The following is a 19,357-nucleotide window of genomic DNA, read 5'->3' as shown; positions in this document are numbered from 1 at the left end:
ACAAAACAAAGAAAGCAACTCCAACAGTCAGAAATTAACGTTTGACAAATGAAAAGTTCTTCACATTTTGATCAGAGCTGGGGAAAAATAAAGAACCTTAAAACTCTGAAATACTGCAGTGCTGTACTTACAACAACTTAAGTTTATAGAATAACAAGCACATGAGATTATTTAGATGTGCAGAAAAAATATTTACTAACAGGAAGTAAAAAAATCAGAAGAATTAAAATAAAAACACACACACACAAAAGAACCACAAGAAACACATCAGTAACCATATTTTTTCAGCTCTGCAATAAGTACTACTGAAAATGTGACAGCCCCTTCAAAACAACTATAGGTGCATGTCCCAAAGAAAGCCGGTATGAAAACCAAATTCTTTGTATGCTAGACATCATTTTCTTCATATTATTATTTTATTTTGTCCAAATAGCACTCATTAGTAAAACTAAAGACTGAAGACAAATTTTATTCCCAGTTTTTCAGTCAGATAAATAACAGTGTCACAAAGTTAACTTCCATTTGCTTCACCTGCATAAACTAAAACAAAAACATTGGTTATTTACTTGTACATTCTACTGAGCAAAGGCTTGCTTTGCTTCACATATTTGCAGTCCATTCCATTGATTAACCAATCACACAGCCATTGCAGAACGAATGTATTCATAACACACTTACAATGGTGGCCACTTTTCCACTTTTCCTAAGCTGCTGTACTGCAAAAGAATGTGGAACATTTTCCATTGGGGTCCCATTAACTATCACCACACGGTCATTTTCTCTGAAAAAGACGGGAGAAAGAGAGAAAAGTATTTTAGTCTTCATAAAAACACAAGAAGAAAACCTTCCTCCCCCACCCCCCGCTCAGGAATGAGGAGAAAGATGGATCAAAGAATTTCATTCACCTTAACAAGAATTTTTTCTTAAAAACAGTACTTGTTAGACAGACACTGTAAAACCTGAGATTGCTACAAGAAGCTTTCAATATGTTTGATAATCAGGTTGTGTAGAGTGGCATAATTTTGTATGTGTATTATTATGTCCTGCTTCAGTTAACTACCATAGCTTCAAGGCAGATTTTGATTTCTTTTGTTTTAAGAATATTCATGACAACAATCACACTTTCTATCATTTATTTATTAAGTTATTTGTTAACTCACCATCTTTCACACTTAGTGGTAGCATCTTTTTCACAGCAGCATGCAAATTTCAAGATAGATTCAAACTCATGCACACAACAGTTCCCATGTAAATCTAAACAAAAAGACTACTTTTGTGTAATCTTCTGAAAGACTGCCATTCAAGCCCTGTCCATTCTGGAAGAACAAGACCAGGGGAAACCAAACCAAACTCACCTCCCTCAGAAAAACAAAACAAACAAACAAACAAACAAACAAGGCAAAAACCCAAAACAAAGCAAAACAAGCAGAAAGGCTCAGGTCAAAAGAGATTATAAATTCAACTTTTCAAACTTCCTGTGTGTGTCAAAGAGACCATTAGCATTTGGCCACCCACAGGAAACAAATCCATAACATGATAAACTAAAAACGTATCTTCTCTAAAGGCATTTCAAACCTACAAAGTGCAGGAGATAAAAAAATATCACAACTCAACATATTACTTTTTTCTGGTGTTTACTCAGTTACTAACCTTACATAGCCTCAGTTCAAACAATTATTGGCTAATGTACCTGTTTTTCAGCTAGATAAAAGAAATTTTTAGTACCAATTATTTTCTCTACTCTGTAATCAAGTCACATCACAATCTTCTTTTTAAATAAGATTATATACTTTAAGCTTCTACCTGTAGAGCATTTCCTCTAATTCCTGAATGACTTTTGTGCCTCTTTTCATACCTTTCCAATTCCTTTTACTGAAAAAGCATGCCATTTTCTGTTCTGCAGTACTCATCTAGTCCTTCAATAACCACTCGAATGTGAGAGCTTTTCCATTATCTTGCCAGATTTCTGTTTGAAAAAATGACCAGAACCTTCTCTTTTGAATTACTGTGCAGCATTATCATTCTTCTGAAGTTCATCAGATATTCTAGGATGAAAATCCAATCAGCAGTGGACTGGAACCTATTTCAGCCTATAGATTTAAAAATACTTCTCTGCAATAAATGTTGTCTCACCAAGGAAGATGTAATCTAAAAAACACTGGAATGTCTTTATTTCTTTGAAAATAATATTTAGCAAACAATTCCATTTCTCTTCCCTCGCCTGTTATTACTTCTAGTACCTTAATGGTTGAGACCCTCCATTGGACTACCTGACTTAGGCCATTCTCATGAAAACTAATAAATGACCAAGAAGTATGTTTCCTGGAAGAAGAAGAACAGAATGAATGTTTTGAGATGCTAAGTATTTCTGTTGTTTCTTTAAAAGACTTCCTAACGGAAACACACTGGCCATAAAAGCTTTTCAACACTACTGAAATTTATTTTCTTAGAAAACAGCAAAGAATAACAACCCCAGGTATTGTTGTTTTGTTTTGGTTTTTGTTTCCATTTAAAGCAGTCATCTAGGACTTCAAGAAATTATCAAATCTCAGTAGGACTAAATCACCAAGACATCAACCACAACTCTCTGAAGTTTTTAAGTATTCTACAGCCATGCTCCTAAAAATATGTCACACAAAGAAGTAAGAAATTGCTTACTGAAGTAATCCATCTGCTGGACCACCTGGGAGAACATCTGAAATGACTATTGAGGTTTCACCATTTTCAAAATGTGGGTTATCTCTGCCACCAGAAACTGCAATCCCAAATCCTCGTTTTGAATCCTTGGAAATAAAAACAAATACAACAAAACTCAATGCTACCAGCAGACATTTTGATAGAAAGAAGAGTAATGTGAATATTCTTATGATAGCACTCTATTCCAAATACAATAGTTGCATGAACAGTTGCAGAAACACACAATACTTCTAGATTTAAAAAGGAATAAAACAAACAAACAAACAAATAAATAAAAATAAAAAAATAAATAAATCCATGTAGCAAGGTAACATGTTCCCATGCTCCAAATCCTCCGTCTACACAGAAAACTCTAAGTTGGAAGGGACTCACAAGGACACCGAGTTCAAATTCTGGCTCCACACAGGATCACCCAAAATTAAAGCCACATTTCTAAGAGCATTCTCCAAATGATTCTTGAACTCCAGCAGGCTTTGTGCAGGGCTTCTCTCTCATCTCCCAGTCTGTACATATACCCCAGGGATGCCTTGATCCCCATGCTTGTACCCAGTTACCCATGTTTGAACCCAGCACTTGTATTTGTTAAACTTCAACCCTGCGACGGTAATTAATTAAGCAGACTATTCACTAATTTAGCCTACATTTTGCTATACTATCCCACTAGGTATTCATGCCAAAGTTATTGTTGGATATATGGCTCTATTTTGTTAGGAAATCAGATCAGCATTTCTATTATGTCATCTTTATTAACTGCTATTTAGTCTTTCATTACTTATTTACTCCTCAACCAGGCTAAATAAGATCATGGCTGACTAGAAAAAACAGGCCAAAGTACTCGTGAATTTTATACCCTCTCACTATCGAGCATTTTAAATAAGTAATTTAAGTTGAACCTGCTCTTGTAGAAATGTCAGATCTGTAAATGCTCAAGTCTGGCATTCAAAAAAGTCAAGGAAGTACTTAACGAGATGTGAAGGAATCATGCCTGTAACACTAAACCTGAAGTGTTAGCATAATTTAAATGTAGACAAGAACATGTGCACAAAACCATACATTTTATTTAACACACAGGTTGAATGCTATTAGCTACTCAGAAAAGACCCATTCCTTAAAACAAATGTGTATATATACACACACAAGTTATGCCACAGGAACATTTTAAATTATAATTAACTTACACATGAAATAATTCACCAGATTAAAGCGGTACTTCTACTACAACTCTACACGTGTATTTAATCACATGCCAGCTTGCACTCTATTAATGTCAATATTAAGAGATTATTTCTTCAAGGAAATAATGAAGCTTCACATTTTCTGCATCTTAGCTTTACAGGAAGCAGATTGGTGCTTCAAGCCAAAACAGTACAGAATTAAAACTAATTGTAGAACTCAATGGTAGTGCTTCAAACAGCAAGCCCATGGCTCATACTGCTCAAGTGATAGAGCTATCTCTGAATTAAAGATTTAATGCACATTTGCAAGGAACTCAATACCCGAAAAGCTGGGAATTTCAGGAACTAAGATCTTCTGCAGTGTTTCCCCTGTCCATGTCTGCAACATGAAAAACAATCCACCTCAGAAATTCACCCATAAAACCAGTTTTGTGAGGCGACTGTTTTACCTCAGGTCATTGAGTTCATTTCAATGTAGGACATATGAAAAACATTAATAGCATAGTACAGCCTGCTCACTGAACACAGATCACCAAAACTGCTGGGAAGACTACCAACACAGTTGAGCAACATATCCTGTACTGTATCGTGGCTTAGCCCTTACAGAACTCACAAGCAAGAGACAGACTTTGTTTAAGTCAAAAGGACTTGCAACATACCAATCATAACTTCAGCTTTTCTTGAAAGTTAAAGCAACACTTGTACCTTGCACATTTTAGAAATTTAGATGAAGTACTTTACCACTAAATTCCACACTGGTTGACATGAAAGTATATACAAGCAAATCAGTGGAGATGTGTTCAATGATACTTACAAAGCTTGAGCATTAATCACAACTGCAAGATAAAGCCATCTGCACTGTTTTTAAGGTTATTCAGTGACGAATTTTGCTATGTGGCTGTTGTGTAGTACATTAGACTGCTGTTACAAAGGCTTAATAAAAATAAATATAGCACTTAAGCAGTTAATTTAATGTAATTTTAACATTAAAAGCCACATTATAGTATGAGTAACTAGCAATTAAGCTTTGAAATGGAAAACATATCTAATTCGTACAACACATTAGTCATCCTCTGGGCTCAGATATGCTAACAACATTTATTGTGAAACATATTTAGGTATCAGCAGTACTAGTATGTCCAAAAGCCAAAAAATATTAACAGGCACTCACCTTTTGTAAGGTCACAGTGTACTGTTCCCATATCAGCTCTTCCATGCCTGGGGCCTGTTGCACACAGAAACCAATTAGCAAAACAAAAAGCATACAACTAGCTAGGCTGTTAAATACCCACTAAAACACAGATGTAAACATAATATATTTATTATAAGCATTTGATATAATTAGTACGAAACATGTGCATTTCATTTAGTGATGGCTTATTTAAAAATGGAAAAAAATATCTAAAGGTTCCGGTTGACAGAATTCCTTCAAATTTCACTGATCCAACAGTTCATTCTAATTTTCAGAAAAGCTTCTTTTAGCATAAGTAGTTAATTCAAATCACACTGCCATGGTATAACCCTGATTCAAAGAACACAAACTGAGTATCTCTCCATTTCAACATATCACAAGATCAGTAGTTGAAACTGAGAATATTAAAAACCAGTGAGCCTTCAGATCTTTCCTCTTGTTCACCTGGAAATGGCAAAATGCTAAATCCACTGAGTTATACAATTGAATATTTAGATTCTCCAGCTAAAATTTTATTTTACAGAAAAACAGTGTATCTCTACATAGCACTACTATATCCATTTCTATGACACTTCTCAGATGTCTATTTTTCAATATTTTTTTTTCTTTCCACATTTCCAATATGAACTGATCCTGAATGGGTCTGTTTACCTTATGTGATATAACCTGAAATCTTTCCAACTTAAAGTAAAACACAAAATAACTACTCAGTAGTGGTGCATCATATGGTGCTAGCTCCTTCACTGCCTGGCCTTGAAATGAGGAGAAAAAAACAAACCACAGTATTTGACACTAAAAACTTTTCAATTCAAAACACAGAGCATTCATTTGCAAAAGAAAAATTCAGGTTCTTCATGAGAACGTGCATGTATGCTGAAGTCAAAGTTTTATTTGTTTTTACTGCTAAAAATAGAGCTTTCTCTCGGTAAGATATGAGTTTCCTGAGGAAGCAAAAGCCATATTAGAAGCTCAGTTTTGACTTAGTTGTCCTTTGAAAGGCTTTAAAGGGATTACTGGTGACAGCACTAGCCCAAAAAAAAGGAGAAGATGTCACACACGATGGATATGCCTGTGCTTTAAAGCATCCCTCATTTTTCCAGAGCAAATGTTTTTGGGCAGTCAGTAGCAATTAAGCAAGCCATGGATGCTGTTTCTCAAATGCAGAGAATCCCATGATGTATTCTTCCAGTGGAAGTTTCAAACACCACGAAGTAGAATGAAGCATTCCTACCAGGAAGTTCACAACACCAAACAACACTAAATGTGCACCAATACTTTTCTCCTCCAAAATGGACACTATCCAGTTTCTAAGACTAAGTTTCTAAGAGTCTAACCAAAAACACATGTAGCACATCTGTTAAGAGAATGACTTAAATTGAAATCAACACAAGTGAGTACTCCTCAACTTCTACTTGTCTAGAATGAGCGGCATTTGTAACTTCCTATGAAAATGTATGTGTCTACTGCCAGAGAGTTACTCTGCTGAAGCATACAGTGAAATTATTTTCTCTCATATTCTCTCATATTTCTCTGATAGCAATTTACACGCCTAACCCTTCAGCAAGCTGACAGAGAACCATCTCACGACACAGATTCCCTTACACAGAGACATCCTGTAGACTAAAAAAATAAAAAAATCTTATCTACATGTTTTTTCTGATCTGCTATGAGAAACAGAAGCACTGTTTGGCACTTGCTTGTCCAGCATGTATGAAAACTGATAGTTTAGCTACTACTGACCCTCAGTTATACCATTACTGTCCTACTTTTCTGTATGGTACCTTCAAACTTTGCGGTCTGTGCTGAAGAAAGGCCTCAGTCATTTAAATTACAGTTGGCTTCACTGAAGAGAATTTTAGAAATGAAATGGGATCAAATGACTGGTAACATTTAAAGGACAAGCAGTCAAGTTCAGATTTTATGGACAGGTAGATGGAAAATCTTTTCTATCTCTCTTACTTCATACAAACCCAAACAACTTACGTATGTGGCAAGAGCATCATTTAAATTCGATTTACACTGCCTGCAGTCCTTACCAATGCTACTTACCAGCCCAACACACTGCTGAGACTGGCTCTGTTCAAACAAAAGTAAGGCAGGCAGACTGCCCTTATGGGCAGAGGGCAGTACACAGAGCCTCCTCTTCCAGCATCTCTAACATTGAGCCTTCTGATATTCTATCTGTAAAAGGATGGTCTGAGAAATGACTGCTTGTTAAGTGAAATGCTGCAGCAAAGGGATTAAGTAAAGGAGAGTAAAGATACTGGGAGAGGATCTATAGGTAGGAAAAAAATGAGCTTACAGGAATTTCCTTCACCAAAACAATGGCTCTAGTGAATTGTGTAGTAAAACCTCGCACCCGACACAAGAGATGTATATACATATATACATGTCATATATACATGTAGGAAATGTATACAAAACTAACACAGGTAAGTATTTGCTCTGACAAACAAGTCTCGTGATATCTGGTCATAAAAACGAACAGTAGGAAAGGAAAAGAAACTAGTGCCTACAGATACTACAGTTATGATCCTGTAGGATGTCAAGCCAACAGCATCATCTCATCTGTGCCCAGAAAATGTGCCTTAAAATATCAGTTGTGATCTTCACACACCTCCTGTGTAAATCTGGGGGAGGGGAAGGCAAGGGAATTTTTAGCTTGAAACTTATTAAACAGAAGACACTTGAATAATTCATTTTTAAATTTGTAATTAATATGTTTTCAGAAACCGGTCCTTGGGAAACTGACTCTCAGTTGCTGTATACCATATTAGTAAAGGAAAGTACATTATGTACTTGCAAAGCTGATTTTGTGCAACATAATTACCACAACAGCAGGACCAGCTCTGCCATACTGATAAAGCCATTCAGGCTCTGCAACACAGTTCAGAGAACTGAATGGTCACCTTGGAAGCCTGTAAGGCAAAAAAACACATCTGTACTCCCTCAAATCTCTCAGCAGTAATCCCTTTAACATTATAAAAAAATACTGCTGCATGCCACTGCCACGATACTAACTGATACTGACAGTTTACTGGGGAAGACTAAAAGGAACGAAGAGACTACAAATGCTAAAAATCACCAGCCAAGGACTTCCAAAGCTATGGTTATAAGTCTCCACCAGAATAACAAAGTTCCTGTGTTCCACACCTAATGACACGACTGTCCTCTGTCTGCATCACGTGATGGGTTACAGAAATCTCTCATCACCCTAGCCAATTTCTTTGCTCTTTGTCTCTAGGGAAACAAGAAAGGATCTGAACAGCCTGGACATCCCTTGTACGATTGCCATTTCAATGCAAGATCACACACAGAAACACTGGAGAAAGAAAGGCAGGCAAAACAGTGAGGATTTCGCGTCCAGTAACTGCTAGTAACTGCTAGTAATTGTTTTGCAAGGTTTTGCACAGATAGCAGGATAGCTACAGGATAGCTGCAGGAAGTGCGAACTGTCATTAGCTAGTCTAAATTCATTAGTGACTAAAGTCAGTCAATTTCTACTGAGAACACTGCAGTCAGGATTTGCTTAAATCTGCCTAATTCTGAACACCAAAACGAGAGGCGCTTTCAACATGCCCAATACAGACCACTTGAGAGAATCTGTGGCAGGAAACAGTTCAGAGTTAAAAAAAAATAATCTGTGAGCTACAAACAGCAACTCCCATTGACATTCATCTGCGATTTATGCAATTACTTGCAACTCAGAGATGGCCCCAGGCAGCTTCTTCCAGAAAACCACCACCAGAAGACCTGCCACCACAATCATCAGGCTGTGAAAGTGAGCTGGAGGGGAGAAGGAGACACAAGGCACGCGGGAGGGGGGGGGGGGAGGGAGGAAAGACCCAGAGCAAGATGCAACAAAAAGCAACTCACGTGTCCCCTTAAAATCCTCAACTTTTTGACTGCATGTGACCACATTCTCTGCAGAGCTTGCGCTGTCTTCATTGTCACGGGATATGGTCTGTTCAGGGACGCCGTGCATCCTGGTCTTTTCATCTGTTTCTACCACTCCACACGGTTATGTAATTCTAATACAATAGTGGCCTACATACTAGAACAAATCCTGCTGTTCGTTTCACACAGAAATGCATCAAAACCACAGCAGGGAAATCTACTCAGAGTTTTAGCAACTCTCGCTGTAAGAGGCCTCAGGGAAAGAAAAAAAAAAGAAAAAAGACTACTCCCTTGATTTTTAAAATAATAGGGATAGTTGTTATTTTAAGTGTCAGAAACAGATCAAAACATAGCAAGCTACTCTTTTTACAAGCACATTTTGGTTCCCTCCCATCACGAACATATCTGAAACTTTAAAGAAACAGGGTACTAGCGACTTTTAAAACAAAGGCACAGAGAAGCACAATGAAGCTTACTTGAAAGTTACATTCTGATCATAACACTGTATAGCAAGAATTACCACTTGACTCCATTGTTTCGCATTTTGCATTTTAAACTGTGTTTAACAGCCTCTATCAAGTCTCAACAATTTAACTACTGGACCCAGGAAGTCCTTAGGCAGAAGTAATTGTAAACATGCAAGTAATTCCTTCACCTGCACATGTATAATTAGATATAAACACTTCCAGAACTAACATTTAAAAATATCCTGGGGATATGACTCTAGCAAGAAAAATAGAAACAACTTGCTAATAACCCCGAGTAGCAGATATTAGATGTCTGATGGAACAGGAAGTAAAATTGTCATAATAAGCTGATCATATAGCCCGAAAGATGACTTTACTGGAAAATACGTCAGGCTATCATTTCCATCTACTGCGTACAAAGGGTGTGAACTTAAAACGTAACCAGAGTTTTCCCCCAGACTTTATGCAAGTCTCACAGGCAGTTTAAAATGTGAAACAGACAGGAACATATAGCAACACTCAGTGCACTATGCAACACTAAGTGAAAAACCCCATCTACAAGTTGCGTTTCTTCTCCAGATGGGTACTTCTAACTGCTGAAGGTGAACAACATTCAATTGAGAAACCTGGAGTTGAAGGTTTTTCTCTCACAGGACTGAATTCTGCATCCTGTGTTTCAACTGTATCCTGCCAATCTTTGGCAATTCCTTGCACTAGCCAGCAGAAGTACATCACACAGAGGTTTGTGCTGTTCAGCAGCCTCTGGGTAGGCCTCTGCTGCCAGAGCACCTGAGTGGATGGAGGACTTGACACTGGAGCCTGGTCAAAACAGTGGAGAATCTTCATCAATGTATCTAAAGGAAAATAATCATTCTGCAGAACAAACTCAAATTCAACACTTCTAAAACCACATTTTCATCTATTTATTTAAAGAAAAGTGTCAATAGGAAGAAACAAATGTAAAGATGTAGTGGAGATGCCTCTATCCCTGTCCTTGCTCACCTGTTCTCCTCACTGCCCTGACAACGCTTCCACAGCACTCTAAACTCTGAATTTAAAAAGTAGCATGAAACAAACATTTCCATTTCCAGACAGGGAAGATGTGGTAAAGAAAAACAGCAAAGCATTCACCATAAATTAAGGTCTTTATAACAACAGCCTTTCTTCTTTGATTTTGGTCTGTTCTCTCCTCTAAAGGAAAAGGAGAAAGCAGATGGATTTTCTCTAGCAACACTTACAAGAGTAATGGGAAAAATAAAAATCTAGCAGTCTAGAAATATCACCACAAATGTAAGAATTTTTTCTTGCACAGTCACAACAGCAGCTTTCAAGTGGCCAGTGAGTTAAGAGAAAGTTGCAGCCTTATGCAATTGGATTTCATTTTGGGAGAAAACAATTTCTGGAGGATAAGAATTCTTCAATTTAACTTTTCTAAGTGAGATGGAAAGCTATTCTTAATCTTTTTAAAAAACAAAACAAAACAAACAAACAAACAAAAACCATTGGCCAAGCAGATCCACAATACCTGCATTTAATTATATAACCAGAGCTCTATTGACTTTACCTGCATGACTCTTTGCAAAGACTAAAGGAGACTAACTAAGGCCTAGCTACACACTCAGCACAAGATTACAAATGCAAGCATAAGCCTATGACATTTCACATCTACCTGATATTTATAACAATATACATTTTAAATTGAAGTTCCTTTTTGGGAGGAGGAAAAAAAAAAAAAAAAGCATTCAATTCCAAGCAGCAAACAACGCCTTGGTTCTCTGTCTGTTTAGACAGCGAAGAGTTTGTGAGTCCTGCAGGGATAAGTAAACTAAAAACTAAACAAGACGACCTGTCCTAAAAAACAGTATTAGAAGACAAAGAGAGCTTCCAGAATTCTGCAGAGCAACTTCAGAATTTCACAACATTCTGATAACAGTGTGTGATAAGAGCAGACAGGTGGTGATGTATCATAGCTCTTTTGATATGTTTGCAGCATGCCTGGCCTCAAAGGCTGTAGATTATAAAAGATGATTACAAAAAGAATCATGTAACATAAACAGTGTATCCAGAGCCTACCAAATGTTTGTAGTAACCACAGTGAACAAATCACCACAAAGTCTGAAAAGAAATGGCATTTTCATCAAGCACTTCCCCATGCAGTAAGGATGCCACTCAAGCCACTTTGAAGTAAGAAGGCTCCAACTTAGTTATTCTCATCAAACGTCTGCATATGGTAAGGAAGATCTATGATCAGAATCTAGAAGGATGGGAAACACCATTTATCCATATATCTTTTATAATAAAGCTAACAGAGCAGTTGCTCAGAGAAGCTGTGTTGCCCCACCCCTGGAAATATTCAAGGCCAGGCAGGATCGTGCCCTGGGCAGTCTGCGCTGGTGAGTGGCAGCCCTGCCTGTGGCAGGGGGCTTATTTAAAGTCCCCCCCTACCCAACCCACTACATGAAAACAGCCATTTTATAACAGTAAATGTCTCACATTAAAGTAAGAAAAATGATAGAAGATGGTTTGGAAACAATAACCACTTGGAGTAACTCTCAACTGTTCTTCATCAAGACACAAACTCTTTTTTCCCCCTAGTCATGAGAAAGAAATTCATAAAACAGACAACTCCACATTAAAAGATACTCTGTATTCAGGATCATCAGTTCTACTTTCACATTTGAGTAAAATTAAGATGGCTGCTATCACCAGGACACAAGAGCTTTGGAAAAAAAAAAAAAAAAAAAAGCAATCCCTGTCACTTACTATACGTGCAAGAATACCTACAGTTCAGCACTGAAGTGACATTCCTTAAAAAAAAATTCTTTCATGTGGAAAGAAGCAGTACAACAATTCTTTCCTTTCCAGTTAAAGCCTATTAACAGAATCGTGGAATCACTGAAGCTGGAAAAGATCTCTAAAATCATCGATTCCAACCATTCTCCTACCACCTACGCCCACTAACCATGCCCCTCAGTGCCACATCTGTACCCTTTTCTGGAACACCTCCAGTGTTCCACCACCTCCCTTGGCAGCATGTGTCAATCAGTTATCACTGTTTTGGATCAGACGTTTTTCCTAATATCCAATCTAATATCCAACAATTTCATTCCTAATCTGCCTCATTTCTCCTCATGTCCTGCCTTTGGGTTTCAGGATGTAAAGTCGCATGTTGTGCGTGTTACAAAAATGTACTTTGCCACAGCGTATAGTAACTTCTCTTGTAACAAGTGAAGTGCACAGAACATGTGCATTATTAGATTTCTTACGAGGAATATTTTCACAAAAATGCATGTAGGTGTTATAATCTTAAGGGAAGGGTTATCTAAAAAGAATTGTTTAAACAGGTATAAATGAAGCACTGTTGTGCTGATGATGGACACTATCTCACTCTCCCTCCACAAAGGAACAGGGGTATAAAATATAATGAAAAAAGGCTCAAAATTAAGAATAAGGAGATCACTCACCAATTATTGTCATGGATAAAACACACTCAGTGTAGGAAGACTAATTTATTCCTTATTACTAACAGATTAAAGCAGTGAGAACTAAAGGCAAACAAAAACACTCTCCCCTCCCAACCCCACCCTCTCATACCTCATTCCCAGGCTGTGCAGGAAAACAGGCAATCGGGGCTGCAGTCAGATCACAGTGTTTGCTGCTGTTGCTCCTTCATGGTCACTCCCTTTCCCCGCTCCACTGAGAATCCCTCCCACAGGATGCCATCCTTCCCAAAGTGACCCTGAGTGGGCTTCCCACAGACTGCAGCTCTCTGTGCACTGCTCCAACTTGCCTCTGTACCACAGGGCTCACCCTTCAGGGGTGGATTTCTCCAGCATGGGTCCCTCCAGCCCTCCTGCCCCACCCCTCCATGGGTTGCAGCTTCAGCCTGGAGCTTCTCCTGCAGGGGCTCTGGCCTCCTTCAGGCCTTGTCCACTGCCGTATCATAGGCTCCACCATGGCTGCACATGGAGATCTGCTCTGCATGGTACCCACAGGCTGCTGGAAGACAGCCTGATCCACCATGGGCCCCTCGTGGGCTTCAGGGGGAGCCCATGCACATGCTGCTGCTTTTGCACTGACCATGGTGCTTGCAGGGCTGTTTCTCTTGCATTTACTTACTCCTTTTTCTCACTGTGTCTGGCGCAGTGTTTTAGCCCCTCTCAAATACATTATCTCTGAGTATAATCAGCATCACTTATTGCTCAGCTCTGTCCAGCAGCAGGTCCCTTTTAGAGAAGCTGAAGCTCTGATCTAACAAGAGACAGACCACCTGCTGCCAAAACCTGAATGCATAAGCCCAGTGCAAGCATAAATTTTCTAATCACTTCTTCTTCAGATTTGATACATTGAACAGTATTGTACAAAAACCAGCCCCTTAAGATACAGAGAAGATGCTGAAATACCAGCTGGATGAGTAAAGTGATCAGAAAATGGTTAATGGCTGGACCCAGAGGACAATGGTCAGCAGCTAGAGGCCAGTAGCAAGCAGAGTACCCCAGGGGTCAGTAAATGGGTCTAGTCCTATTTAACACTTTAATTAATGATCCGGAGAATCAGGCAGGGCACACCCTCAGTAAATACATTGATGACAGAAAACTGGTGAAGTTGCTGATTCAACAGAAGGTGGCAACTTCTTATCTCTCATCTCCGCTCCTTCAGTCTCTTTTCCATGTTCTTCCCTGCTTCCTTTCCCTTCTCCACTGGGCTACCTTATCAAGACATTTTCCCTTATATCCTAAATTTTAACTGTTTCCCTCCCTGAGATTGTATTTGATAAGATTTGGGTGGACAGTTGAGTACTGTAGTCATATGTGTTTAACACATTCTTCTTACAGCTCATTAGCATACAGAGGAGTGTTAACTTTAATATTAATGTCATGGTTAATAAAGCGAAAGGTCTCACGCTGTGCAAAACAGCCTTCAAGATTCTGTGCTGAAACATTACATGCTTATTTCTACAACTTCAAGCCAAAAGAGGACCGTCCTGCTCCTGTAAGACTCTCCTTTTACTGCTTTTTATGCCTACCTCACAGGTTTCCATCCTGAAGATTTTCACATGAGATAAGCAAGCATCAGTGTGAAAAACCCACAGACTAGGACTGTTCAGCCTGGAGAAGAGGATGCTCGGGAGAGATCTTAGATATGAGTGTGTATAAATACCTGAAAAGAGGGTCCAAAGGGGACAAAGTCATGCGGTTCTCAGTACAGCTCAATGCACAGACAAGAGGCAACGAGCACAAACTAAAACACAAGAGGTTCCCTCCAAACACCTGGAAATACTTTTTCCACCATGCATGAAAGGGAACACTGGCACAGTCTCCCCAGAGAAGCTGCAGTCTCCTCCCTAGAGATCTTTAGAAGGACATGGTCCTGGGTAGCCTACTCTGGATGCCCTGCTTGAGTAATGAGCTTGGACCAGATGGACCCAAAGATTCTCCTTCCCACCGAAGCCATTTTGTGATTTTATTAAACAAAACTGATTTTTCATGCAAAATAAGTGATGACTTGAAAAGTTTTTCTTAATCATATTTTATTGAAAAGTTACACTATTCATTTGTTATGGTTTGTAAATTCTGTCTGCAAAAGCACTGGCAAACACCATGTGAGTACCACAGGCCCATTCTAGGCATTCAAAGAGCAATCTCTACTTCTTAAGTTGCATGAAAACTTTTGAAACTATCAAATAAAGAACGTTTACTGATGGTGTAAATTTTTTTGACATTACTGCTTTCAGGAACAGTCTGAAGCCAGTAAGACAGCAATGCCCATGGCCATTGCTTTACACTGTGCTCAGCAATATTTCGTTATGGATTCTGCTTTACTCCTTCTTCAAAATTATCTGAGCCCAAATCTAGTCAGCTGCAGAGTAGTTTGGGCCTCTGAACTTCAAGTCAATAGCCTTTCCACCGAAACGCTGGCAAAAGAAGCATGCACACAGACTTCCTCCTTGTCTATCAATGGAAAGCTTCATACCAAAACCAGCACGTGAAACAAGAAAACAGGAACAAACTTTCCCATATTTACAAAGTTTTGCCTGGCTAATAGATGGGGCAAAAGGTTTTGAAGTTGCAGAACTTGCATTCATTTCCACACCTTTTGTGTTACCAACACTCCAAACACCCTCCAGTCTGAAATCTGAACTAGAGTCCAGTGCTATTTCAGAACTCAAGAGATCAAGGACAATAGAACTGTTCATCAGGCTACTGGGAGCGCTAAGCACCGAACACATCCATGTCCCATTTATACTGTTGCCCTGCAATTAACATTCACACTGCACCACCACAGATCTTCCAGTAGATAATTTCTATTAAAAAAAAAAAAAAATCCAAAGAAGATGAGGAAAAGCTAGATATATGCACAACACCTTGATTGATCCAGAGCTTTGACAAGTTTTGCTCTTTTTAATTCAAAAGTAGTAGCATTTTGATTTCAAGTATAAAAACTCCTGAACAAAACCAGGGAGGTTCTACATACAAGAGTCTGTGCAATGCATGCATTAGTCTCATTTGGAAAAAAATATTTACTGCTTTTCATGGGGCTTTTTACGTGTCAATGCCAATAGGAAAATTGTTTAAAGCCTAACATTCACTGATTATACTGAAGTTTCAGAAAGGCCAACCACTTTGAGGTGACAAAAAAAAAAAAAAAAAAAAAGGAAGAAGAAGGTTTTTTTCCAAAAGTATTCTGAGTTCAGGTCACCTTACAAATAGCCAATAAATACCCCACATATTTTTGTTTATTTGTTTGTTTTCTTAAGGTGCTTTCGTCTGCTCCGGCTCACGAAGGTTTCTGTTTCAACGGAAACGAGCATCCTTAGAAGGAATTCAAGCTGACGAGTCGTTTCTGCAAAATGTCGACAGCCCATGCGAGCTAACAAATGACAGCGCCCAGCCGCAGTGCGAGTCGTACGCTCAGTTAACCCGCAGAGCCACTAGGTGGCGCAGTGGCCCTGTAGCAGAGGCCCGCGCGGTTCCCTTTCTGCGCAGAAAGTTGAGCAATTGCTCTGAGGAGCGCAACCTCAGACTGTCACTTTTGCACTGTGCTCACGTGAAGAGCAAGGTTTGTTATACTATTTATGTATCAGAGTATGTTGGCATTTCTGTGATTTTCAGATAGAGTCACAGAATCGTGTGAGTTGGAAGGGACCTGTAAAGGCATCTCGTCCAACGTCCCAGCAGTGAACAGGGACACCTACGGTGAGATCAGGTGCTCAGATTCCCATCTGGCCTGACCTTGAGTATCTCCAGAGATGGGGCATCCACCAGCTAACTGCTCAACCTGTGCCAATGCCTCACCACTTCTACTGTAAAAAACTTATTCCTTACGTCCAATCTAAATCTCCCTTCTTTCAGTTTGAAATCATTTCCCCATGTCCTGTCACCACTGATCCCTTTTTCTTTTATAGCCCCTTTTTGGAACCTGAAATTCTGCTGTCATATCACCCAAGAGCCTTCTCTTTCCCGGGCTAAACGGCCCCAGCTGGCTCAACCTGTCCTTGTAAGTGAGGTATTCCATTCTTTCCATCAAAAAAAGAAAAGGGGAAAAAAAAAAAAAATCATCAGCAAAATCAAGATCCTAATGGACCTCAGTCACAAAGATGCAATTTTTCATTGATCTGGAAAAGGCAGGCAAAACACACACCCAGCAATTTTCTAAAATCCATTGACGTGTTCACAATACCTGTGACCTATGCCAGCAAGAATGAGAGTTATTTCTTTCAATTCCGTACCTGGAAGCTAGGATGATATGGTTTCTTAAAAACTACGATGCTTTTCCCACGAGTATGTTTTCAACAGCTGTCTGATAGTAACTGTTCAAGGGGGTGACTGTAGAAGCAGTCACCTGAGCTCCTGTGATGCAGCAGGTCCTTATTTACCACCATCAAGAGGGAAAAAGAACAGAAGCGCTGAGAAGAACAGAAATATACATACAAGGCAGAGTATAACAGATTCAGAACACAAACTCACCATCCGTTTACAGCCTTGGCAGGTTACACTTACTATGAATGTACATGCAAAAGTTCTAAAGTTGCCTGGGATGGGGTTGAAGAGGTGAGCAGAGTAGAATATGCATGTTACAGCTGAATTCTATTGAGCTTCAATACGTGTATGTGTATCAAAGTGTAATATCCTTACAGTCCTTTACAGATAGGCTGGTTAAGCACTGGAGTAGGCTTCCCAGGGAGCTGGTTGAGTCACCATCTCTGGATGTGTTTAAAAACTGTTTAGATGTGATGTTCAGGGACACGATCTAGTGGAGGATTGTCAGAATTAGGTAGTATGGTTAGGTCATGGTTGGACTCCATGATCTTTAAGGTCTTTTCCAACCTGAGCGATTCTACAGTTCTATGATTCTATCCCATTACAAACAGTAACCTCTCCAAGAAAAAAAAATCAGACATTGTAAATAGAATGCAATAAGCAAGATTCACAGGTCATGCCTACTAAAAAACCTAAACACTCATAGAAGTACAGCTTAGATCTCTTTCTGGAGCAAGTCCTCTTCCAAAAGTACCTTTTGCCCAACAACAGTTCAGTCATTATCCCACTGAAATCACACTGCAATTGTTCCAGTGTTTCCCCCAGCAGGAAGCAACCAATTGTTCAAAGTCTATGCAGAGAACAGCTTCAATTCAAGTACAAAATTGCCATTTTGGAGAAAACACATCCCATTTCCTTTAAAAAAAAAAAAAAGAGCAAAAATGTGGAAATTATTTCCTTCATTTTTCAGAAAGCAATTTCTGCCTATTGAGAAATAATAACACTTAGGCAATTAGCATTTTTCCCACCAAAGTTTGTTTTTTGCTTTTTGTTTTTCATGTTGCTTCGGAGGAATAACAGAAGGCGTTTTGTCTAAGTGTTCTGGGATCACAGCACTGCTCAGCAGATGTACCTTGGAAATATTAACTTACTCTCCCACAGGCATTACAGGTTCTAAAGGAAAGCACAAACCTCACCTTTCTGCTTGGCACACATTCAGTCTTGCAATAAAGAGGTTTTCCCTACTGCCTCTTTTCAATAACAAAGAAATCTTTCAGCACATAAGAAGCTGAAAACAAAGTAATTTCAGTTGAAGATCAAAACTAATCTAATTAATCTATGTGAAAAGCAGCTACAGCTACATCAATGACACTTGTGCATGCATCATGTAAACTGTCGTTTTCCAATCTGGATATACCCTGTTTTTCTTCAGTTTTCTGGACTTTCACACAGCACAGAATAACATGTGGCATATAACACAGAGCATGCATATAACATGCTCTCGTGGTTGGCGACCCTGCCCATGGCAGGGGGGTTTAAACTAGTCAATCATTATGGTCTTTTTCAACCCAGGACATTCTATGATTCTATTTTTTCTCTGTATACACCACAAAACAGTAATGCAACTTTCAGTTTGCCTAATCCAAAACAGCTCTAGAGGTTACCTGATTTAATCACGTCCATTCACTTTACCTGTAAACTCTACAGAACCTTCTGTTTGCACTGTTTCTGCACTGCCTCTTGCTTAAGATGCCCACTGCCCAAACACACAGTCTGAGAAACAAAGCACACAAGCAGCTCATGCACGAACCAAAAGTTCAGCAGAACACCTTTTACTTGGCAGTCATAAAAAAATGCTTGTTCTGATGTGGCTCAAGTTTCACTGGGGAAGTGAATGGAACTCAACAGCTCTAAACAATGTTTCATTATGCTAAGTAGCGTATATGTCTTTTTTTTGGTTTAACTGTGAAAAAAGTAAGTGCAGCTGCTGTAACTGAAGTGCGCAGCTTGAGAACCAGTCACCCTGTGTAGTCCAGGTATAACTTTTACACTTCCATCTTTAAACAAAGAATTTGAAAGAAGAAGAACAAATCATCATTTTCACTGTGTGATGTAGAAGGCAGATAACAATTTTTGTTCAACTTCAGTGAAACACCTACTGGTACTATT

The 19,357-nt window shown here is 39.0% G+C and overlaps 1 protein-coding gene across 6 annotated transcripts in view; it reads right to left on the bottom strand.

The window, feature by feature from the left end:
• TJP2 (tight junction protein 2) overlaps positions 1 to 19,357 on the bottom strand; it is a 65,346-nt gene that overhangs the window by 19,860 nt on the left and 26,129 nt on the right. For 5 of the 6 annotated variants that reach the window (XM_048931284.1, XM_048931281.1, XM_048931282.1 and 2 more), the window contains 3 exons: positions 5,044 to 5,097; positions 2,659 to 2,783; positions 679 to 781 (listed from right to left, as the gene is read on the bottom strand). In XM_048931284.1, coding sequence (XP_048787241.1) covers positions 679 to 781; positions 2,659 to 2,783; positions 5,044 to 5,088 — 273 coding nt within the window. In that variant the 5' untranslated portion in view covers positions 5,089 to 5,097. Of the gene's footprint in view, positions 1 to 678; positions 782 to 2,658; positions 2,784 to 5,043; positions 5,098 to 8,940; positions 9,039 to 19,357 lie in introns of those variants that run through there. The other variant, XM_048931279.1, reaches the window with a different exon arrangement.

The sequence above is a fragment of the Lagopus muta genome, chromosome Z (genome assembly GCF_023343835.1).
Source record: "Lagopus muta isolate bLagMut1 chromosome Z, bLagMut1 primary, whole genome shotgun sequence".
NCBI lineage: Eukaryota > Metazoa > Chordata > Aves > Galliformes > Phasianidae > Lagopus > Lagopus muta.
Note: the sequence above shows the minus strand (reverse complement) of the source record. Positions and strands in the feature narration are given on the sequence as shown.